This window comes from Bos mutus, chromosome 15 (genome assembly GCF_027580195.1).
Source record: "Bos mutus isolate GX-2022 chromosome 15, NWIPB_WYAK_1.1, whole genome shotgun sequence".
Classification (NCBI taxonomy): domain Eukaryota; kingdom Metazoa; phylum Chordata; class Mammalia; order Artiodactyla; family Bovidae; genus Bos; species Bos mutus.
Genome location: NC_091631.1, coordinates 31,727,775 through 31,753,457, shown reverse-complemented (window position 1 = coordinate 31,753,457; position 25,683 = coordinate 31,727,775). Strand labels below are relative to the sequence as shown.

At 39.6% G+C, this 25,683-nt stretch overlaps 2 protein-coding genes across 3 annotated transcripts; both read left to right on the top strand.

Moving 5' to 3' along the window:
* The first annotated feature begins 313 nt into the window (after positions 1-313).
* Positions 314-25,435, top strand: LOC102265311 (olfactory receptor 51E2). Of its 2 annotated transcripts, none has more exons than XR_011467028.1 (2): positions 314-450; positions 1,552-1,893. XR_011467028.1 is itself a non-coding variant. In XM_070383835.1 (2 exons), the coding sequence occupies exon 2, from the start codon at positions 16,878-16,880 to the stop codon at positions 17,838-17,840; it is 963 nt and encodes a 320-aa protein (XP_070239936.1). In that variant the 5' UTR covers positions 352-450; positions 16,686-16,877; the 3' UTR covers positions 17,841-25,435. The 2 variants fall into 2 exon arrangements, 1 of the variants encoding a protein (XP_070239936.1); XM_070383835.1 differs by lacking the exon at positions 1,552-1,893 and adding an exon at positions 16,686-25,435 and having other exon boundaries at positions 352-450.
* LOC102265029 (olfactory receptor 51F2) lies at positions 8,680-9,783 on the top strand. The gene has a single exon (XM_005911342.2). The coding sequence runs from the start codon at positions 8,839-8,841 to the stop codon at positions 9,781-9,783; it is 945 nt and encodes a 314-aa protein (XP_005911404.2). The 5' UTR covers positions 8,680-8,838.
* Positions 25,436-25,683: the final 248 nt, after the last annotated feature.

Here is a 25,683-nt window from a genome sequence, read left to right as displayed (position 1 = left end):
ACAACTCTGTGAATTTATTGCTGCTGCTGTTGCTGCTAAGTCACTTCAGTCATGTCCAAATTTACTAGAACTTTTTAAATTGTACACTATAAATGGTGGAATTTATGGTATGTGACTTATATCTCCAAACTGTTCATATGCGAAATCCTTCAATAAAAGGGCACAGTACAAAAAATTACATCAGCCTATAAAGCACATAGCCACAAAATGCAATTGCATAATGGAAGGTATAAAAATACTATATGAGGCAAAAGAAGTCTTCTGGGAACCAGCATACTCTAGAGACATAGTGAGTGACAACACCACAGGGAATTGGCCGCTCAGTTCTGAGACTGTCTCCAGCCAGTCTGCCAATAAGTCTTCTCATAAGCACCCCCTCAGCTGGATCTAAAGCCTTCCCGGCATTGTGAGTCAGCCCGAGAGGGACAGGAAAACTGCTGTATGGGCCCTGTAAGTAACATTGTTTTGAAAAAGCTCAACTCTAAGCGAGCCGAACTTTCCTACCCACATCTAAGCGAGCCGAACTTTCCTACCCACAGATGAGAGTCTCCTCACCCGGAGCAGAATTAGCCTAGATAATGGGATGGTGGGCTGAGATGGAGGGTAGAATTTACATAATTGTTTATTGTCAGGAAATCTCTAGAAAAGGAGTGTTTTGTTCTGCCAGGTGTGGGTGGGATATCCTGTTGTTCATTAGTGAAATGACTTAATCAGCTGCTAATACATTTATCCTAGTTAGTGGTTTGGTGCTCAAGGAAACTAAAGAGGTTTTCAGGGGCTGAAAAGCCCAGTGATTCTTACTAAAAATGAAAAATACAAATTTTGAACATCTAATGCATGCCAGGTACTGTACTAGACACAGTGTGTGTTCAGTCTCACAGAGAAGGAAACCAAATGAAAGAAATTTTACATTACTTGTAGGTTTCAGTGAGAAGAGTTTTTGAGAGCTTGAGCATTGAAATTAAAAATAGGTTTAGAATCCCTACTCTGATGTTCACTAGTTGTACATGATCCTGTATATGTTTCATAACTTCTTTCATACTCAATTTCTTCATCAGAAAAGTGAATATAATACTGCAACATGGTGTTATAGTAAAGATGAAAAGATAAAATGCTTAAAGAGTACTTGGCAAAGTACTGTTCATAGAGCAGTAGCTGTTGTTATATTTTTGTCATTATCACTATACAAGATCTCAAAACTAGTTGGTGTTTGAACAGGGATCTAAACCCAGGACGGTCACACAATAGACATGCTGTTGGCAATGACTTGGACAATACTGATAATACTATATAGTCTAATTCAGCAGTAAAGCCATCACCACAAACTGCAGCTCATGGAAGTGCAATGGAGAAAGTGCATCACTGTGATGGAAGTGGACAAGAAAATTAATAGAGAGACTGTAGCTTATTTCCCATAAGAGAAAATGAAGGCTGTGCAGGGACTCAGAGGATGGGTTGAACAGTGGTGGCTACACAAAACGTTCGTTTGAGGGAATTTTTGTGCTTCCTCCTAACCATATTCATTAGTCCTCCTTTATTCTTTACGAACAGTTTCGTGTTTTTGATTTAAGAAGATTGCAATGAAATACAACTGCAAGGTTCCACGACCAACCACACTGCTATTACTAAGCCTCCATATGAAATCCTCTTAAGGCTCCAGTTTTTGACATTTCAGAAATAAAATCAATATGAACTTAATGATGACTTGTATATTGAGGCTAAGTGAGTGGATGGTGAGTATGCATGGTATGTGTGTGCATGAGGGAGGCAGTTCTGAGCAGATGATCTGCTAGAGTTCAATGTCATTTTCTGATAAATGAAGCAAAGAAGAGGGAGCCAGGTTTGGAATGGGAGAGGGGGTAGGATCTTCTTGATTCTTACTGACTGAGCTGTCTGAGAATATATGGGTGGAGCTATCCCTCAGGTATAGATAAAATAGTTTATTCACATTTTATTCACTGGCCCTAAGCAGAGAGCTTTGATTTGTTCTCCAAACTACTGCCAGTTCTTTTCCTAAATCATCAATTTGATTTACTCATTCTACTTCCATGACCTAGTTGAAGCCTAAAAATCTTCTTACATCTTCAAAGATTCTATTAACTTTTTTTTGTCTTTTTATTTTATGTTTATTTTTTTTTTTAATATTTTATTTTATTTTTAACTTTACAATATTGTATTGGTTTTGCCATATATCAACATGAATCCGCCACAGGTATACATGTGTTCCCTATCCTGAGCCCTCCTCCCTCGTCCGTCCCTGTACCATCCCTCTGGGTCGTCCCAGTGCACCAGCCAAGAGACCATAATTAGATCTCAGGTTTGTGAGTCATCAGGATATAAGTGCTATTTAAAGCCATGGGAATAACTGTTATATCACAAGAAGAATATATGGAGAGCAAAAAATAAGAGGAGCTTGTTGGAAGAAAATGACAGTCTTCAGTTTAGTTCAGTTGTCATGGCTGACTCTGTGACCCCATGGACTGCAGCACACCAGGCCTCCCTGTCCATCACCAACTCCCAGAGCCTACTCAAACTCATGTCCATTGCATTGGTGATGCCATCCAACCATCTCATCCTCTGTCATCCCCTTCTCCTCCTGCCTTCAATCTTTGCCAGCATCAGGGTCTTTTCAAATGAGTCAGTTCTTCACATCAGGTGGCCAAAGTATTGGAGCTTCAGCTTCAGCATCAGTCCTTCCAATGAATATTCAGGACTGATTTCCTTTAGGATGGACTGGCTGGATATCCTTGCAGTCCAAGGGACTCTCAAGAGTCTTCTCCAATACCACAGTTCAAAAGCATCAGTTTTTCGGTGCTCAGCTTTCTTTATAGTCCAACCCTCACAATCCATACATGACTACTGTAAAAACCATAGCTTTAACTAGATGGACCTTTGTTGGTAATGTCTCTGCTTTTTAATATGTTGTCTAGGTTGGCCATAGCTTTGCTTCCAAGGAGCAAGTGTCTTTTAATTTCGTGGCTGCGGTCATCATCTGCAGTGCTTTTGAAGGCCAAAAAAGTTTTAAAGACAGTCTTAAAGAACAGCACAATTACAAGACAGGGAACAAAAATATTGTTTGATCACCAGGGAAGAAAATATTATAGAATCACTATCGTTGAAGCTAATAAAGGAGACAGTTTCAAAGAGGAGATAGTCAACACTGAGAAAATGTGAAATAAGGGAGAGGAAAATGCAAATAAACTTTTGGACTTGGTATTTAGGAAGTCATTGGTGACAGTTGGAGAATGTTCTGAGAGTCATTAGAGAAATAATCTGGATTGTTACTGAGCATGAAGGAATGATAAACAAAAGTATACTGCCTTTCAAAGAGCATTTTTGTTATTATAAAATATGGCAGGAAACTGAGAGAGAAACAGTTTATGTTGTATTTCTCTCACTAGCTAAGCACAGTGGCTGGTTAAGAAAGATGCTCAATCTGTCTTGGTTGAATTGAATGTGTTGGAAAAATCAGTATAAATGTGTGGGAAGCTTTCATTAATAGATTGGGATAAAACTTGAGTATTGTAGAGTGCAGAAAGGGAGTCAATGGTACTAAATAAGACACTAAAGAAGGAAAGGAATCTTGCTGGAGTTAAATTAGAGGAGATGAAGAATTATTTATTTAGTTATTCATAAAATATTTGGAAATGCCTAGCTTCTGATGCTCTGGAAATAAAATCCAAATTCCTAATCTCTTTCATGAAATTCAAGATATTCATGTCCTAGCCCCCCCTCCTTCTCTTACTTTATTTCCTATAGCACCCAGCTTCACATTTAAGGCTCAGTAGTCTTCCAACAAATTGTATTATATCATTCAACCTCTGCTTCCTTGTTATCTATGTCAAGAACATATCTTTGATTTCCATCCTTGAAAACTCACACCCAACCATCAAAACTTTGCAGAGTTAAAATTAATCTCATCACTTAAGATTTCTTGGAACTAATTTTTCTTAGCACACAGTCACACACATTCATGTATACTTGTATTCATAATCTGTCGCTTCACATTATTTTTGTCTTATCTGTCACTTTGAAGCATCTTACCTTCACATACTTTACAGTTCAGTTCAATTCAGTCACTCAGTCCTATCGAACTCTTTGCGATCACATGGACTGCAGCACACCAGGCTTTCCTGTCCATCACCAACTCCCAGAACTTGCTCAAACTCATCTCCATTGAGTCGGTGATGCCATCCAGCCAGCCATCTCATCCTCTGTCATCACCTTCTTCTCCTGCCTTCAGTCTTTCCCAGCATCAGGGTCTTTCCCATTTGTCCATTCTTTGCATCTGGTAGCCAGAGTATTAGAGCTTCAGCTTTAGCATCAGTCCTTCCAGTGAATATTCAGGACTGATTTCCTTTAGGATTGACTGGTTTGATCTCCTTGCACTCCAAGGGACTCTCAAGAGTCTTTAACACCACAGTTCAAAAGCATGAATTCTTTGGTGCTCAGCTTTCTTTATGGTCCAACTCATATCCACGCATGACTATTAGAAAAACCATAGCTTTGACTAGATGGAACTTTGTTGGCAAAGTAATGTCTCTGCTTTTTAATATGCTGTCTAAGTTGGTCATAACTTTTCTTCCAAGGAGCAAACATCTTTTAATTTCATGGCTGCAGTCACCATCTGCAGTGATTTTGGAGCCCAAAAAAATAAAGTCTGTAACCATTTCCACTGCTTCCACATCAATTTGCTATGAAGTGATGAGATCGGATGCCATGATCTTAGTTTTCTGAATGTTAAGTTTTAAGCCAACTTTTTCACTCTCCTCTTTTACTGTCAACAAGAGGCTCTTTAGTTCTTCTTCGCTTTCTGTCATAAGGGTGGTGTCCTCTGCATATCTGAGGTTACTGATATTTCTCCCGAAATCTTGATTCCAGCTTGTGCTTCATCCAGCCCAGTGTTTCTCATGATGTACTCTTCATATGTTAAATATGCAAGGTGACAATATACAGCCTTGATGTCCTTTCCCGATTTGGAACCAGTCTGTTGTTCCATGTCCAGTTCTAACTGTTGCTTCCTGACCTGCATACAAATTTCTCAAGAGGCAGATCAGGTGGTCTGGTATCCAATCCCTTTCAGAATTTTTCACAGTTTATTGTGATCTACACAGTCAAAGGCTTTGGCATAGTCAGTAAAGCAGAAATAGATGTTTTTTCTGGAACTCTCTTGCTTTTTTAATGATCCAAAGGATGTTGGCAATTTAATCTCTGGTTCCTCTGCCTTTTCTAAATCCAGATTGAACATCTGGAAGTCCATGGTTCACGCATGTACTGTTGAAGCCTGGCTTGGAGAATTTTGAGTATTACTTTACTAGTGTGTGAGATGAGTGCAATTGTGCAGTAGTTTGAGCATTCTTTGGCATTGCCTGTCTTTGGGATTGGAGTAAAACTGAACTTTTCCAGTCCTGCAGCCACTGCTGAGTTTTCAAAATTTGCTGGCATATTGAGTACAGCATTTTCACAGCATCATCTTTTAGGATTTGAAATAGCTCAACTGGAACTCCATCACCTTCACTAGCTTTGTTCATAGTGATGCTTCCTAAGGCCCACTTGATTTCGCATTCCAGGATGTCTGGCCCTAGGTTGGAGATCACACCATCATGATTATCTGGGTCATGAAGATCTTTTTTGTATAATTCTTCCGTGTATTCTTGCCACCTCTTCTTAATATCTTCTGCTTCTGTTAGGTCCATACCATTTCTGTCCTTTATTGTGCCTATCTTTGCATGAAATGTTCCCTTGGATGGATCTCTAATTTTCTTGAAGAAACCTCCAGACTTTCCCAGTCTATTGTTTTCCTCTATTTCTTTCCATTGATCATTGAGGAAGGCTTTCTTATCTCTCCTTGCTCTTCTTTGGAACTCTGCATTCAAATGGGTATATCTTTCCTTTTCTCCTTTGCCTTTCACTTCTCTTCTTTTCTCAGCTATTTGTAAGGCCTCCTCAGATAATCATTTTGCCTTTTTGCATTTCTTTTTCTTGGGGATGGTCTTGATCGCTGCCTCCTGTACAATGTCATGAACCTCTGTCCATAGTTCTTCAGGCACTCTATGAGATCAAATCCCTTGAATCTATTTGTCACTTCCACTGTATAATCATAAGGGATTTGATTTAGGTCGTACCTGAATGGTCTAGAGGTTTTCCCTACTTTCTTCAATTTAAGAGCTCTACAACTAGTGGCATTTCTTTGCCTGTGACTCCTCTGATATGCCCATGCCTAGTACACAGTGCCTGGCATGTAGCTGGTTTTTCAAATAGGTAATTTTCCTTTTTTTCCCCAAATGTGTCACTGGGCTCTGTTTAAAGATGTGGTTTTCTGTCTCTCAGTGATGAGGTCCTGACATCTCTCTGGTTTTCTCAGGTATCAAACCTCCGTTATTTTGCTTGTTTTGTACTACTAGTGCTGACATAATCTGGTCTTTTGTATTCTCATAACAATTTTTATTATTCATCATGGTATGCTGGATATTGAAATTATTTATAAGCAGCAGCATTCACTCTCCCTTAATTATAAACCCTGTAAGAGATGTTTTGTTTGTGTTATATCTTAGCTTCTAACAGAGCACTGTGCCCAGAGTAGGTGTTCAGGAAATGTCTCTGAGAGTGTAAGGCAAGAGCAAAGAAACAATATTACAGGCTCATTCTGGCTTGACAGTTTCTGGCTTGGAATACTTCATCTTGACATACACAAAATGTAGAATTATTTCAAGTACTGTTTTCTTGGAAAGCCTTTTGCAAATACCCCAAATCATTTGTAAACAGAATTGAAGTGATTCCTTTTTTAATAATTTCTCTACTTCCAAGTAACCTCAGAAAGTTGTTAACTTCAAAAACTGAGTCCCAGGTTCTATGAAAAATGATAAGAAATAGGTCAAAGACTTGTGGAAAATGAGATGTGAACCCATTATTATAAATTATCATATCATTCATTTAATATATTTTTAGTTTATCTTCCTGATCAATACATACTTATTAAATGTAAAAGCTGTAAAAAAAAAAAAGATTTTCAGAAATCACTATAGTTTTAATTAATATCAAAAAGTGCTAATAGAACCTGTTAATCTTTCAAACTTTCACAGTTAACTGCTAAGTACATGCCAGTTGCATGACACAGTATCTATTGATACTTCATTTTTTAAGTATTTTTTAATTGTTTATTTATTTATTTTTGGCTGCTCTGGGTCTTTCTTGCTGCGTGTGATTTCTTTAGTTGCAGCAAGCAGAGGTTACTCTCTAGCAGAGGCATGTATTTCTCATTGCAGTGGTTTCTCTTATTGCAGAGCACTGGCGCTAAGTACCCAGGCTTCAGTACTTGAGGCACACAACCTTATTTGCCCCAAGACATGTGGGATCTTCTCAGACCAGGAATCAAATGTGTGTCCCCTGCATTGGCAAGCAGATTTTTTTTTTTTTTAACCGTGGACCACTAAGGAATCCTGATACTTCAGTTCTATAAAATGATCAAAGCCATGGCAGTGCCATGGGTGTAGTATCCAGAAAAAATTTTCCTTTTTAAATAAATATTCCCTTTTTGTTACTTCTCATTTCCCTTATGAAATTTGCTAATATATTCTGACAGTAATTTGATTGGTTCTCTGGAAACAGTCTCATTTTTGTAAACTGGAGAATATGAAGTCATAGTTCACTGATTTGACCAACTCATGTAATTTAACATTCTTTTTTCCTTGAATTTTCCATTAATCAAATTAAAAATTTTCCTGTTAAAACTAAGAGATTTATTTAGGAAATTCTTGACCTTGCACTTTGGGTAAAACTGTGTTCTGGAAACTCTTAGGTTCCCTTAAGGAACAGTGATCTTAACATTGGTTACAAGTTCATTGTGGCTCAACTCTCTTTCACATATGCCATTCTAAAAGCTTTGGAATACTAATCTCTGTTTTCCCCATACCCCTTCTTCCAATTCATACAGACCTATTTACCCAGGATGCAATTGCTTATTCAATGAAAAATAAAGTTATGTTCCCCTCCAAAGCAAAGCAGTAAGATTCTATTAGGTGTCTCTTTAGAAGCATGTCTTAACAAAATGGAGAAAAATCTGTTCTTTGCTAATGGAGAAAAGCTAGTCTGTAAAGAAACTGAAGCAATATATTTGAAACTGACAGCATGTTATATCAACCAGGGGCCAGAGGCCTCTGTAGGTAATAAGTCTGTGTTCTAGCTCTCCATCTCTCTAATGCAATTCCAGATGCTATAAGGGTCTGGACGAGGGTCAAATGAAAATGGTCATTTGAAAGGTTAGATACTATAGTCACCTGCACATGACCGCACTGATGCTTAAGTCATTTATTATCACTTAATACATGTTATTTTGCATTATAAGTATCTCTCAATATTTTCTGGCTTCCCAAATTATCTGTAAGCTTCACTGCTTTCTCTTCTCTTGACCAATGTAATACTGCTCCTCCAAAGCCTCAATCATTTGTCTCTGATGCCAACTATACAGAATATATTCCAAAGAGGATGGAATATGATCAGCCAGTCTTGGGTCAAGTTTCTTTTCTTAGTTCTGCCATCTCTGGCTAGAAGAAAAGATCACATAATATAAACCTTGCTATCAGCAAAATGCTCCAGGGAAAAAAAATCATGAGCAGGGGCAAATACAAAAAAAAAAAAAAAGTATTGTTAAAGCAGTTGAAATTTTGCAATTATTTTATCAATTTATATCAGCCATTCATATTTACATGGTATATAGATCTTCATCTCTGGTTAGCTTTTGGTTGAATAAAATTATCTGTAATTGGATTGCCTGTTTAAATGTAAGTTTTTTGGTTATTCCAGAATTTCATCTTGGAATTCTGTACTTTTTAATTCATCATGTCAAACTTGCAAAATACCACATCCTCTTCCATCATTTTCGTGCTGACTGGTGTTCCCGGGCTGGAAGCCTTCCACACCTGGATCTCCATTCCCTTCTGCTTTCTCTATGCAACTGCTCTCTCAGGAAACAGCCTGGTTCTCTTTGCCATCATCACTCAGCCCAGCCTCCACAAGCCCATGTATTATTTCCTCTCCATGCTGTCCACCACTGACCTTGGCTTGTCTGTATCTACTCTGTTCACCATGCTGGGTATATTCTGGTTCAATGCCAGGGAGATCAGCTTTAATGCCTGCTTGTCACAAATGTTCTTTATTAAATTCTTCATTGTCATGGAGTCATCAGTGTTGTTGGCCATGGCTTTTGATCATTTTGTGGCCATCTCTGACCCCCTCAGGTATGCCATCATTTTGACGGACTCCAGAATAACTCAAATTGGAGTGGCCATTGTCATCAGGGGGACGCTAACGCTCACGCCGATGGTAGCACTTCTTACGAGACTGTCCTATTGCCACAGCCGAGTGCTCCACCACTCCTACTGTTTCCACCCTGATGTGATGAAGCTCTCGTGCACAGACACCAGGCTCAACAATGCAGTGGGGCTGACTGCCATGATCTCGACTGTTGGTGTGGACTCAATCCTCATCCCCTTTTCTTATGTTTTGATCATTAAGACTATCCTCAGCATTGCATCCCCAGAAGAGAGGAAAAAAGCCTTCAGCACATGTATCTCTCATATTGGGGCTGTTGCCATTTTCTATATCCCATTGATCAGTCTGTCCTTTGTTCACAGATTTGGGAAACGGGCCCCAGCCTACGTACATACTATGATAGCTAACACCTACCTGCTAATCCCCCCTGTCATGAACCCCGTCATCTACAGTGTGAAGACAAAACAGATATGCAGAGCTGTGATAAAAATTCTCCACTCCAAAGACACATAGAATCACAGAAACAGTCTATGTCAGGTTGTTTTTATCAATTGAAAAGTGAATCTGGTGATCGTTGATACCAAATGTGCAAATATTTAAAATCAAAGATGAAATATATTTAGAAAATCAGCTTGACTGACCCATTTGTTTTACAAATGAGGAGGCGAGACATTAGAATAGGAGGAACAAACAGCTTTACTGTCTAGAATTTCTCCTCCAATGACTGCTTATTCTAAGCTGTTGTTTATCCTGCCAGTAGTCTGTCTCTTTTTACTTCATCCACTTCTCAGCAGGTAAGATGACACAGTATGAAAAAGTCACTCCTTTTTGAGAAATAGGTAGTATTTCCTAACTGTACTAATAATTTTAACTAATATTTATTATTTACTTTGACCAGTCATTGTTCTGTTTTTTACACATATTAACACATTTTTATATTTGAAACAAAATGATAAGATAGTCACTTTTAGTATTAGTGAGAAAAACTGAAGCACAAAAATGTTAAGTAACATGCTTAAACAGCTAGTAAGTAATGAAGCCACATTTCCTTTCCACCTGCAAACTGACTTCCTTCAGGGTCCTCCTACTCTTAACCTTAATTGTGTATGTAGTATAAACAATATATGTATTTATATAGCTATACTATATTTATATGTAATATAAACATGTATACACAATACAGCATATAATTATACATGAATTGGATCCCCTAGAGGAGGAAATGGCAGCCCACTCCAGTATTCCTGCCAGGAGAATTCCATGACAGAGGAGCCTGGCAGGCTACAGTCCATGGGGTCGCAGAGAATGGGACACGACTGACCATCTGAGCAGCAGCATACATAAATTAACTAACTTGTACTGGGGGGACACAATTTAGACAAACAAACAAAAAAATAAAACTGTATTCTCTAAAAATTTTCAACCAATTAATCAAATAAAAGCCTAAAACAAAATCCTCAAACCTCACAAATGTATTTCTACCTGATGTTCTTTCCCAGCTAAGCATATTCCAGAATTTCTTTCTGACCTCCCTCAACTTTTTGCCCCAGTAGAAACTAAAAAGTGACTAGAATTGCAAAGGAATTACAAGTTGTATTATCAGAATTGTTTTAATTTGTAACATTTATTTCATGTATGGCTTAATTCAGCAAGTTAATTATTTTTTCCAACCTGGGTATATCCAATAATTCTCAAAAATTTAAAGTGCATGTTTCAATGATACATGTATTTACTCAGTAATCACTCAGTAATGGTGAGCCCTATAGCTGGTATCAGATCCAACAAAGAAGTAGAAGTAGTCATTCATAGCTACAGGGAATTTATTCACAGTACCAGTTACTTAACAGTTAGGATGATGTCAAACTCTTCAGCATGTTTGACAATAGTATTTTCTGAGTCAATTACTATTAATCTTCATCTTCGTTATCATTTTATGTTGAAATGTCCCAGAACTTTGTTCTGAGACCCGTCTTATTCTTTGTTATATTCTCATTTCTGGTCATCTAATTTAACATAATGTCTTTACATACAATCTATAAGCTTGTAAATCCCAAATAAGTATTTATAATATAGTCCAGACAATCTAATTGCCTGTGCATCAGTATCTTCATTTGGACATCTAAAAATCATCTTAGACTCATCATATCCAAAACCATATCCTGGTATTCACACCAAGGAAAAAACATTCTCAATCACAGTTTTCTGTAACCCAGAAACTCTGCCTTTCAAGATGCTGAGAGAAGACTTAGAGTTATTTCTGGCACATGTCCATCTCCCCCATTCTACATCCAATCTTTAGCAAATGCTGATGACTCTTTATTCCAGGTGTTCCAGATGTTGGTATCTGGAGTACAACTACTTTCTACTACTTCTACTGCTACCACCATGTTCCAAGCCATCATCATTTTGAACCTGATTTTGCTTTATAGTACAGTCTATTTCCCCCACGGTAGTTAAAAGGATTATCTTAATGCACAAGACAAATCATGTCACATCCTGTGTTTAACATGTTCCAGAGGTCTCCTGTCTTACCCAAGAAACATTTACAGTCATTGTAATACCTTACAAGGATTTATGTGCTCTGACTCGTCTTCATCAGCTCAACTTCAACTCCTACTACTCTCCTCCTTACTCATTCTACTGCTGCTGCTGCTGCTGCTGCTAGGTCGCTTCAGTTGTGTCCAACTCTGTGCGACCCCATAGACGGCAGCCCACTAGGCTCCTCTGTCCCTTGGATTCTCCAGGCAAGAATACTGGAGTGGGTTGCCATTTCCTTCTCCAATGCATGAAAATGAAAAGTGAAAGTGAAGTTGCTCAGTCATGCCCGACTCTTCTCGACCCCATGGACTCCAGCCTACCAGGCTCCTCCATCCATAGGATTTTCCAGGCAAGAGTACTGAAGTGGGTTGCCATTGCCTTCTCCTACTCTCTCTACTACAACCACACTAACCTGCAAACATTCCCTTAAACACACCGAGCATGCTTCACCCTCAGACTTTGCACTTGCAGATCTCTTTACTTGAGATGTTCTTCCTCCCGATGTGTTATTTACTGCCTGTCACCATGCAGTCTCCACTCGTGCACCCCCTTATTACAGGGCCCTTTATACTACAAAAAATAATAATGACAACACCACCTCTTCCTCAGTTCCTGCCTTCATTCACTCTCTTCCTTACCTACCTTGTTTTAACTTCTAGCACTTTCACACTCTCTGTAACGCATTACATATCTGTTTATCTCTTTTCTAGCTTCCCCATTAAAAGGTAAGGTCTTTGAGAATAAGGACTTTGTTTCATTTAAGCTCTCTTCCTACCAGATAGAAAAAAAAATCATAAAATCTGTGTGGCCTGCTCAAAGTCATTGCTTCCCCTCCACCCAGAGGTCCAGGCACAACAAACAACTTGCATTTCCTTAGCCTTGACTGCTCTATCTCACTTTCAAGCCTTTGCACAGGCTCCTCCACTTACAGCACCCTCACTCTCTTCCCTCTAACCAAGTAGAAGCAGCTTTCCTTCAGAGATGTTTTCATGATGTCTCAAGTCTCTCTGGTGTCCTTTTCAGGTTCTCCTGCATCATTTTGTGCTTCTTCATGGCACCCTTTTTCAGACTCTACTGTAAGCATTCTTCCCACAAAAGACTCTGCTTACTTCTTGAGATCAAGGGACGATGTCTCAGTCACCATTAGAAATAAGAGAAAATGAGCACATGATGTGGGATCACAGACTCAATTTTTGTTTGATATTTCCACACATGACATAAGATAGGGCAGGGAGATAGGGGAGAGAGACAAAGAGGTGCTTGGGCTAGAGAAGATGGATTGGGGTACACAGCGTCCTAAATATGGGAGGAGATGGAACTTCAGTCTTAAGAACTAGACAGCCAGGAAGCTCTCACTACTTCTACAGATGTTTCTCTCCCATCAGCACCCTCCTGCAGGACCAACACTAACATGTGAAAAGCCCCACTGTGCAACCATCCAAGCAACTTGTAAGCTTCCATTCCCAGGGAGGGCATAGTGTAGACGTTAAGGGAAATGGGGCTGGGGTGCAGAGCAAATGTCATCTCTGACCCAAGGGACAAGCTTACAATGAATTGGAGATTTTCCTAAAGGCCAGAGCAGTGGTAGACACATGGCCACTATTTCACTTGGACTTCTTAATGAAAATCCTTAAATGTTCCATAAGTCCTATGAGGCCCTATATGATCCAATTGCCCATTACTTCTCTGATTGTATCTCCCTACTACTCTTGCCCTGGTTCCCTCTGCTCGGCACAGTGGCCTTCTTGGTGTTCTAAACCCCCAGATACATTCTCTTCTCAGGAAATTTATTTGTGGTTTCTTTTCCTTCTTCCTGGAATAGTCTTCTTCAAATACTTCCATGGATATATTTCTCACTCTGTTAGGCTTCTCCTTAAATGCTTTCATTCTGTGTGGTCTTTGTAATATTGTGCAATAGTTTCATTTAAAATTTCTACTATCCCCTTGAGATGTATTTATTTCCTTCTTCCCGTTATTTTTTTTCTCCTGAAGCCTACCTAACATCCTCTTTCATTTTTTATAGCAACTCCATGTACTGTCTGTACCCTAACCAGAATACTCCATGAGGCTGGAGATTTGTATGTGGCATCTATTTTTCTTATTACATTGCTGTCATTGTTCAGTTGCTAGATCATGTCCAACTCTTTGTGACCCCATGAACTGCAGCATGCCAGGCTTGATAAATCTTTGTTGAATGTAAATAAATAAAGAATCTGAATACTTGGTTCTCTGACCATATTATAATTCATGAACCATATGACCTAAGCAAAGAGCCTTTAGGTTATGTGTATGCTTTATCTGTGACACAGGTGCAATAAAAAGTGGCTTCCTCACCTGAAAGTCCATTTCATCAACTGAAAGAAAAGCTGGGGCTGGGAAAAGAGAAGTTCAAGAGGTGCATGGCCTTATTTTGAATTATGGGACTATATTTTTGTGTGCCTGTCTCAATAAAGAGGATATGAACTCCTAGAGCTCAAGAACCAAACTACATACACTGGCAGGTGTGTCTAGTAAAGTGGCTAACTAGAGTTTGAGTTACTTGGATGGGCAGATATAGATTGTCGAGAGCCCTGTATGTGTAAGTGTGGGAGTGATGGCAGAGGAAGTGGGCCCCTGGTAATCTTCGCCCATCCACCCCCACCAGACTGAAACAGTGGGAAGCCTGTAGGAGTGACATACAAGTGGCCATGGAGGTATTGCCCCCTGCCTGCCCAGCCTCCTGGCCCTCAGTCCATATTCCCATAGCCTATCCCCATAGGATTCCTAGGCAGTTATAAATAAATCTGTGCCTGAAAGGGAGAATCAGCTTCAGCTGCCTCTCATCAGGACTGTACCATATTCAAGTGAGTGCACCCTCGCTGGGGTCAGGCAGCCCATGGTCCCTGGCATCCTAAGGAACCCTGAAGATCCTACAAACTGTCTCGTGGCAGGGTAAGGGGAAGCCCTTGTATCCCACCCACATCTTCATGGATGAGGAAGAAGTATTTCAGAGCATTAGTTGCCACCCAGAAAGGCAAGTGAGACTAGATGCTACAGCCACACTCAGACCCAAAGAGAAGCGGCAACTGGGTCTGGCTAGCATCCCTTTAGGCAGAAGACCAGACCACATGGGAGGAAAGCATGAGGTCTTCTGGGATAGGTAACTGGGGAGATGAAACAATGGCCCCAAGTCTTAGGCTGCTACCAGCAAAGCAGAAAAGGTGCCCTGCAGAAAGAAGAGTCAGGGAGATATCTGACTCTGAGGCCACCAGAGACCCTTCTGTCTGCCCATGTGAATGCTGTCATCAGAGGCACTGAGAAAGGAAAAATGCATTACTGTCCTCCCCTTGCTACCCTCCATGCTTGTGAGCATCTACCTCTGAAAAATGCTTTTCATTCTCTGACAGCAGCTGAGGGGGACAAAGCTGGGATCTGATATTTGTCAAGGAAGGTAGCTGTAATATCTTGGCACATGTCTGAGAATGGAGAAGAACGGATAGTCATCAGAGGAGAGATTTTCTGACCTTTGAACCTGGATCTGTTCTTTCTTGCTTATCCAAGATGAGGATAATCTAAGTCAAAATTTTTAGTTTTCACTTTATCATATTGTGTTTTTAGATACCTGGTCATTCTCCTCTCCAAACCCTCTCTACTAAGGCCAAATAGAAAAGCATGTCTCAGCAGCAGAAAGGACACAGGTTAGGAGTGAAGAGGAATCCTGGTGGGGTGGGGAGAAGTGGGGAGGATGAACAGTTTAATCCCAATATCACTGATGAAATCACCTGCAGAGTGTATTCTAAAGATTCAGAACCTCTTTTGAAAAGCCAAGCCATTAGCTCTTTAGAGACAATTAGCTCTATATACCAGGGTACTTAGGGAGACTTTCAGGAAAGAGTTTGATGAGATCAGAACACAGAATAAGGCAGAGCAACACTGAGTTTCCTAAGAAATCAAAGATTCACCTAATATAAATAACTCATGGCCAGAGGTTCCAAGAAAGATAAAGCTCTGGGAGTATCAAGACTCAACTCAAGCTCTCTTTGTAGCAGTGAGAGTGGCCTTAGAGACAACTTTTAAAAGTAGAGAGACCCATCAGCCAGGAATGGAGAGAAAGCCTTCACAGGGGCCACGCCTGGCAGCTAGGATCCTACCAGCACCTTCATCTCCAGGGAATTCATTGGTGGGAACTACTACCTTTCATTTGATGACCCCAAATAAGTTTCCCTGTTACCTTAAGATATTGACTTTGGCCTTTTTTCCTTAATTTTTATTTTGTGGGTTTTGTTTGTTTGTTTTTTATTATTTTTATTTTTTATTACAGTTGTATCTTTCCTCTCTTGCTGACCTCAGACCTGGAATCCTGAAAATTTGCAAGCAAACAAAGCAAAACAAAAACAAAATAAAAAATCTCCCTATCCCCACTGTTTGCTCTACCTTTTATTCCCTTCTCTGTCTTTTTAATTTCTACTCAATATTTCAAGACTGAACAGAAGGATCATCTTGTTTCAGAGAGTTTCCTCTGATGATGCTTCTCCCATCCTATGCGTTAAATGCACATCTTTTCCTAACTCATATCCCAAGATTCTAATATTTTCATTACTTATCTGTCTCTCACTCTAGGCAAGGTATCTGAAAGGCAAATGATGTGTCACAACACCTGAAAGGCAAAAATATGCATTTTTGTCTCTGTATTTTCAGCATCTAGCAAATATCCTTGATATATGGTAAGTCTTATAAGTAAATGCTTATAGAACAGAAAAATGATTCCCAGGGAACTTGAGAAGGACAGATTTTTGGGATGAGCATTGTTCTCTCCAGGTTCCCTTTTACAAATGTAAATGGACTTTGAGAGTAGTGACTGATAAGTGAATTTGAGCTGTCACTTTCCCCTTTGGCAGGAGGCTTCAGACAGCCTTTTTATGAAAGAACCCAGATGACTCGGAGGAGTGAGAGAAGAGAGAAGGGGAAGGAGAGCTAAGGTGTATTCAGTCCCCGGGTCTCTGGGGCCAGCCTCTCTGATTGTGCTCCCTGTCCTAGCAGGCTAGCAGGCAGCAGGCTGCCAGTGTGACCTCACCTTCTCGGTGCCAGCTATGAGTACCTGCAACTTCACACATGCCACCTTTGTACTTATTGGTATCCCAGGACTAGAAGCAGCTCAATTCTGGATTGGCTTCCCCCTGCTTTCTATGTATGCTGTGGCATTGTTTGGAAATTGCATCGTGGTCTTCATCGTAAGGATGGAGCGCAGCCTCCATGCTCCCATGTACCTCTTTCTCTGCATGCTGGCAGCCATCGACCTGGCCTTGTCCACATCCACCATGCCCAAGATCCTCGCCCTCTTCTGGTTCGACTCCCGGGAGATCACCTTTGATGCCTGTATGACCCAGATGTTCTTTATTCACGCTCTCTCAGCCATCGAGTCCACCATCCTACTGGCCATGGCCTTTGACCGTTACATAGCAATCTGCCACCCGCTGCGCCATGCCGCAGTGCTCAACAACACAGTGACAGCCCAGATTGGCCTGGTGGCTGTGGTCCGCGGATCCCTCTTCTTCATCCCACTGCCTCTGCTCATCGAACGGCTAGCCTTCTGCCAATCCAACATGCTCTCGCATTCCTATTGCGTGCACCAGGATGTAATGAAGTTGGCCTATGCAGACACATTGCCCAATGTGGTCTATGGTCTTACTGCCATTCTGCTGGTCATGGGTGTGGATGCCCTGTTCATCTCTTTGTCCTATTTTCTGATTATACGAACAGTTCTACAACTGCCTTCCAAGTCGGAGCGGGCCAAGGCCTTTGGAACCTGTGTGTCACATATTGGTGTGGTGCTGGCCTTCTATGTGCCTCTCATCGGCCTCTCAGTGGTGCATCGCTTTGGGAACAGCCTTCATCCCATTGTGCATGTTCTCATGGGTGATGTCTACCTACTTCTGCCTCCTGTCATCAATCCCATCATTTACGGTGCCAAGACCAAACAGATCAGAACTCGGGTGCTAGCTATGTTTAAGATCAGCTGTGACAGGGAGTTTCAGCCTGTGGGAGGCAAGTGACCCTTACCACGGCACTTATTCTTACCTTTAATGGCTTGATATAATGATTTACTAATGCTAGCTTGATCTCAGTTGCCCATAAACACGTCAGTGATTTTCTCTGGTTTGGCTTCTAAATACTTCCTCTGCTTGGGGTTAAATTTTTGAGGCTGCCATAATTATTTTCTGGGCTTCCCAGGTGGACACAAGCAGTAAAGAACCCATCTGCCAGTGCAGGAAATGTAAGAGACATGGGTTCAACTCCTGGGTCAGGAAGATCTGCTGGAAGAGGGTGCAGCAACCCACTTCAGTATTCTTGCCTGGAGAATCCCATGGACAGGGGAGCCTGGTGGGCTACAGTCCCTAAGGTTGCAAAGAGTCAGACACGACTGAAGCGACTTAGCATAATTCTTTTCCGCAGGTAAAAATGCTATTCAGTACTACTGATTCACCTGGAGAATTCCGTGGACAGAAGAGTCTGGTGGGCTACAGTCCCTGGGGTCTCAAAGAGTCAGACACAACTGAGTGACTAACACTACCACTATTACTACTATCCTTGTTACATAAAAAGCTAAAATTAGAAAATAAGCAGCAAAAGAATGTAAAGGAGAGTGGCAAAAGTAAAATTTGACTTTTAAACAAGGGAAAATTTTCTTTGATTATTAGTCCAAGAAACCTGTATTAACACAATAATTAGGTAACATTTTTGCTTATTTAATTAGCAGTTTTTATTAATGAAAATTCATAATGTAAAAGGAGTTTGTGTTGGAGCATATATGCTGTAGCAACACCACTGATGGTGCAACTGCCAAAATGTAGCAAGGGCTTTTTAAAAGTTATGAGTGTTAATGCTGTAATCTCTCTTTTGAAAACTTATTCTCATAAAATATCCCTAAATGCAGAAAACAAGTTTCTCATAAGATATATCAATCATACCATTATTTATAGTAATCATGTATTTGACATCCAAGGTTTGAAGTATGGGCTTCCTTGGTGACTCAGACATGGTCTTTTCACTTAATGGAACATTATGTGAAACAGTCCATGTTAAGGAAATATTATGTGACCTTTAAAGGCTCTGCTATAAAATGAAACATGCATGTAATGTTAAGAAAAATAAGGAGGATACATGATTGAAACTAACTTGTAAAACAATCTATGCCTTGAAAGAAATGTGCTCAAATTACTAGTGACTTACTTCTGTTTCTATCTTCTAATTCCTTTTTTATGGAGATCTTGTACATCTTTTATAATTTGTACAAGTTAGCATGTACAACTTTTAAAATGGAAAAAATGAAACTGATCATTTATGTACACCAGGGATTGTCAAAGACTCATTGTTTCCTATTTATTACCTGGGAAGTTCAGCTTTAAATAATAATGCCAATGAATATATCTTGAGTGGTTGCAATGTTCCAGAAATCTAAGTGCTTTATAGGTTTTATCTTATCTTCACACCAACTTTATGGCAGAGGGACTATTTTTGTCCTCCATTACCAGTGCAAGAAATAAGGTTTACATTGAGAAAACTAAGGCACACAGTTTTATGGGTGCCATGCCATGATTCCAAATTAAATTTCATAACCAAATACAGTATTTAATGTCCATGCTGCATTGCTTCCTGTTTAACATCTGCCATTTATCTCCTCAGCCTGTGTAAATGCTGTTTTCCTTCTGCCATGTGCCTTATGAGATAAATGACTATTTGTGTTGAGAGATAACCCTGCCCTTGTTGTGAGCAACAAATCTAGGTTACTCTTCATGTTTTACAGCCAACCTTCATGTTCTACAGCCTGCTTCTTTCTTGACTAAGGGAGAATATTTTTGTCTATTTATCCCTAAAATCTTCTCAATCATGTCTCCCTTTTTTTAAGTGTTTTCTGTATCTGTCAAACATATCCAAGGTCTGAATTTTAACTTAGGTAATGAGACATTATAAATTTTATTTCAAATTTTGCTAAGTGTTATACCTACTGCTTTCACATTCATAGAATCCTATGTGAGAGGTTCCCTGGTCTTCTTTCTCACCAGTGCAGAAAGCTAAATGCATCTTTTCAAGATGGACTATTCCCATTGTATCGTTGAGCAGGTCTGATGAGATGCTAAAGTCTGAGGACAATCACTGGGCCTATGTGTTCCCTCAGCAGCTTCACTGAACAAATCTTTTGTGGGTAACTAGGGTGGATAAACCATGGGGGGTGACTTCAGCCTGTAGGCTCTTGCTCAGAAAGGGGGAACCTCAGACTCTTAGCCTTTCTCCTGAAGAAGGGTCCTCCTAGCATATGATGTATCTGTGAGCATCCAATTCTGATCGCCTGCCCAGAGACTGTAAAAGAGCCTCCAAAGTCTTGCAGTTCATCAATGCACATAGACCAGGTCTGAGGGAGAGAATGGAAGAATGAATGGCTCCTTTAAAAAAGCAAAGGCATGCTCATAAAATTTCCACTGTAAAAGTGGAAATTCGAGTATTGGGCCTCACCCCAAATAATGAGGTCAGGAGCCTCATTTGATGAAATTGACTATGTCTCTTCCCACAACTTCCATTCTCTTCTATTTTCCTGTGCATTGCTCTACCTCAAATCATACCCTCCTGACTACTTCCATACATCTAAGAGAATAACCAGATTAACAACTTAATAAAGTGTGCCATCTCTCGCTCCCAAATCTCTCACTGTTCACTGCTGTCCAATTTATTCATATTCCATTTCTGTCTCCCCTACATCTCCCTATGCCCCAGGATTTTAACTTTAAAAAAAGAGTAGTCCAAAGACTTGTATTCATAGCAACACTATTCCCAATAGCCAAAATGTGGAAGCAACCCAGGTGTTCAACACATGAATGGATAAAGAATACTGGTTATATACATACAACAGAATATTATTCAGCCATAAAAAAGAACAAAATATGATATATTCTACAACATGAATGAATCTTGAGAATATGATGTTAACTGAAATAAGCTAGACACAAAAGGACAAATATTGTAGGATTCCAATTATATAAGGTACTAAAAATTCATTGAACTAGAAAGTAAAATTCATCAAAATAGAAAGTAGAGGTTTCCAGGGGCTGGAGGCAGGGGAGAATGAGAGTTATTGTTTAGTGGGTAACAGAATTTCAGTTTGGAATGATGAAAAAGTTCTAGAAATGGATAGCGATGATGGTTGCACAACAATGTGGATATACTTAATCCCACTGAATTGCACACGTAAAAATGTTTGTTAGAATGGTAAATTTTATGTATGTTTTACTATGATAATTATTTTTAAAATGTAAAACATCACCATCAATTTTATAACAAGAACATGTTGAAATGATTGCATCTAGGTTAAAGAAAGTATATTAAGTTTTTGTTGCTGCTGTTTAAGTATCCCAAAGAAGAACACATTTGATCACCATACTGAGAGGAAGGCAGAGCCCTGGGATGAGATTTAGGAACTCAGAACTCCAGTCGTGTTACTAAGCCTTGTGACCTTTTCTAAATCACATTATCTCTTTGAAGTCTGTAAACATGGTGATTAAATTATGTAAAGTCTAAAAAATCTAAATCCCATTTCCAATCTTTTTTTTTTTTTTTTCACTTTTTGGCTGCCCTGTGTGGCATGTGAGATCTTATTTCCCTGTCCAGGGTTCAAACCCCCTCCCTCGTCACCCCCTCTCCCTGCAGTAGAAGCTCAAAGTCTTAACTGCTGGACCACCAGGGAAGTTATATGATGTGCTCTGAACATTAAGAAAGTGAAAGTCACTCAGTCCTGTCTGACTCTTTGTGACCGCATGGACTGGGCCAGAACACTGGAGTGGGTAGCCTTTCCCTTCTCTGGGGGATCTTCCCAACCCAGGGATTGAACCCAGGTCTCCCTCATTGCAGGCGGATTCTTTACCACCTGAGCCACAAGTGAAGCGGAAACATTAAGAAGCCGGGAACAATTCAAAAAGTCCTGCAAGGCTGAATCTCTCCTGGGACTCCTTCAGAACTGCTTTCTGACCCACATAAGAAAACCAGCCTCCTTCCCTGAGGCCACACCTACTGTTTGCCCAAACACTGTATTTATCAACTTGACCTCCTACTCCCTGATTCTACCAATTATAGCTGTCTCCAAAAATCAAACCTTCTTTCAAAAATGGGGGAATTTCCACCCAGTAGATATGCATGGGCTCTCTGAAAGGAGGTCCAGTCCAGCAGAGAGAGAAAACCATTCTGATCATCAAGTCAATTCACTTTCTGTGAGGCTTGTTTTCCTCTTTAGTTTATTTTGAGCAATATTAGTGTCTACCCCTCAGTGCCTTTGTGAGGATTATGTGCAATTATCCATGCACAGTGCTTAGTGCAGTGTTTAATACATAGTATGAACTCAATAAATACTCATTATTATCATTGAGAAGAGATTGAGAAGATAGATAATAATCCCTGTCTTACAGGGATAATGAGGAGATAGGAATATGGGTTTCTGTCTGTGGCAAGCAAGACACACAAATTGTTTTAAAACACTGATTAGAGCACATTAGCCTAGGAGCTTGGAGTTTAAGACCTGGACTTTGTTCTTCTCTCACCCCTCCAATTCACATACACACACCAGCAGGACTAAGATTGGAAAATGAGGTGAAGGAAGGGAATGTAGTGGAGAGGGGAAGTGGGACTTAAATGGGATTCAATTTGGATTGAAATGACTGATTATATGCACTAGAGAAGAAAAATCAACAGAAAGGCCATAGTTTTCAAAACTATACCAGAAAAAATGCAATTGCATACTAGAAAGTGGCAAACTAAAAACAGGTTATGGCCATTACTTATTCCTTGTTCACACAAACCAGGGTCCTGGGAGAGTGTTTGCCTTTTGTTTCCCAATGTCCTGGAAGGACTTCAAGAAGGAGGCCTCTGGGTGCCTGGGGAGCTGAGTCAACTGAGAGAGGTGGTCCCAGGCAGCCCCTGCCGTGAGAGGCCTCTGGGTCTCAGGCAAGTGCTCGCTGTCGTGAGAGTCTCTTTCCCAGTGAACAAGGATCTCTGGGGACCAAGGACCATAAAAGCTTTGCCCTGTTCCCAGCCATGTTTATGTTGGCCTGAACAGTGGAGGGCACCAGTTTAGGTATCGAGTTCCCCATGAGAGCCACAGTGTCTGAGGTTGCTCTATAAGCAAGACAACTCCCATCCCCACAATAATTACATTTACCCCCCACCTCTGAGCAGCATATCATTTACCCAACCCTGGACTGACAAGAAATAAGAACACCACATAAGTTTGTTTTGAGAGATAGAGATTTCCCCAGGCTTTAAAAATTATTATTAGAAGAAAAGATTTACTCTCAATACATATTTATGACCAGAGATTACCAGCATCACATATCTGAGATTCTTTCCAAAAATGATCACCACCAATTATCCCAGCTGGTGCCAGAATTCATGCCCAATGTCCATGTTTAAATGTCATTTAACTTGAAATATTCAAGCATAATTTACAACCTTCTAGGCCTTGTAAGAAATGAAGAGAATACCAAAATAAACAATAGTGGATGTTAGAGTGTATGTCAGATATTACCCAAAAGGAAAGAGATAACAAGTGTTGGCAAGAATGTGGCGAAAAAGGAACATATGTGCACTGTTAGTGGGACTGCAAATTGGTACAGGCATTAGGAAAAACAGTATGCAGCTTATTCAAGAAATTAAAAATAAAAATACCATAAGCAATCATTACCTCAAAGAGATACCTGCACTCTCATATCAGCATCATTCACAATACCCAATGTATGGAAACAGCCTAAGCATCTATCAGCAGATGAATGGATAGAGAAAATGTGATGTACATATATATTACATATATATATGTATGTAATATATATAAACACATAATATATGGATATTATTCAGCCTTTTAAAAGGAAACTCTGACATTTGTTACAGGATAGATAAAACTGAAGGGCATTATTCTAAATGAAACATTCTAGACAGAGATAGACAAATAGTTCATATTCTCACTTGTATGTGGAATCAGGAGGAAAAAACATCAAACTCAAAGAAACAGAGCAGAATGGTTTTTGTCGGAGGCTGGGAATTGGAGCAGTGAATAGGAAAATGTTGATGAAAAAAATATAAACTCTTAGTTATAAGATAAGTAAGTTCTAAGGATCTAGAGTGTAATGTGATGACCATAGTTAATAACACTACCTTGTATAACTGAAATGTGCTAAGAGAGTACAACTTCAGTGTTCTCAGCAAAAAAAAAAAAAACTAAGTTTTTTGAGGTGATCGATTTTTATTAATTAACTGAATGGTGGGGATCCAGCCCTTTCACAATATATATGTATATATAATTGCCACATTTTACCTTTTAAGTATATTACAATTTTATTTGTTAATTATACCTCAATATATACATAAATTTCAATCACTGACCTGAATGTAAAACTTTTTTAGACATAAGCATAAATCTATAAAACTCTTAGGAAAGTGTTAAGAGAAAATCTTCAGTATTTAGAGCAAAGCTTTTCTTAGTCTTGACACCAAAAACATGATTCATTTAAGGAAAACTGATAAATTAAGCTTCACTAAAATTAAAAATTGCAGGTGTATCAAAGACTCAGTTTAAAGGATGAAAAGACAACATACAGAGTGTGAGAATATGTGTGCCAATTACATATCCAACAGAGGCGTAGTATCTAGAATATAAAAAGGACTTTGAAAATTTAGAATAAAAAAATCTAAAGATAGGCAAAAATCATAAAGTGACATTTTATGGAAAAAGATACATAGATGCAAATAAATACATGAGAAAATGTTCAAAATTATTAGCCCCATAGAAAATGAAAATTAAAACCATGACGAGATACCAATATATATCTATAAGAATAGCTAGCCTTTTTTTTTTTAAACAAATGTGAAAACATCAAATGCTAGCAAGGATGTTGGGAAACTGGATGGGATGCTTAATACACTGCTGAGGAAATGTGAAAAGGCATAGCTAGTCACTCTGAAAAACATTTTGGTAGTTTCTAAAAACTGAACATGCAACAAACATATGACTGAGCATCTGCACTCTGGTATTGATCTCAGAGAAATGAAGAAATACGTGTACCAAAAGATTGTACAAAAAATGTTTGTAGTAACTTTAAAATACTAACCCCAAACAGGAAATAAGACATAATGTACTTCAACAGGTGAATTGTTAAAAAACAAACAAACAAACAAAAAAACAGTGGTAATAGCCATACCCTACAATATTGCTCAGCATTTAAAAAGAATAAACTGTTGAAGACGGTGAAATAGAAAGACCCTGAGCACACTTCCTCCGATGGTTACATCAAAATTACAACTGTTTACAGAGGTGGCTCAGATGGTAAAGAATCCGCCTGCTATGCGGGAGACGTGGGTTCGATCCCTGAGTTGGGAAAATCCTCTGGAGAAGGAAACAGTTACCCACTCTGGTATTATAGCCTGGAGAATTCCACGGACAGAGGAGCCTAGTGGGCTATAGTCTATAGGGTCACAAAGAGTCAGACAAGATTGAGCGAGTTTCACATACATACATACAGAGCACATACAGAGCAACTATATATGAGACAGTTTTCCACAGCTAAAGATACAAAGAAGAAATCACAATGAATGGGTAGGAGGTGCAGAGACACAATGTAGTCAAAATTCACAACCCTGGGAAGGCAACACACAAATAGGTGAATAATCACAATAGCAGAGATTCTCTCCAAGGCACAAAGGGCCCAAACCCTACATCACGGTCTCCGACAGGGGTTTTGCATCAGAAAGATGAACCCCAAGAGCATCTGACTTTGAAGACCAGCAATGGCACCCCACTCCAGGACTCTTGCCTGGAAAATCCCATGGATAGAGGAGCCCGGCTGGCTACAGTCCATGGGG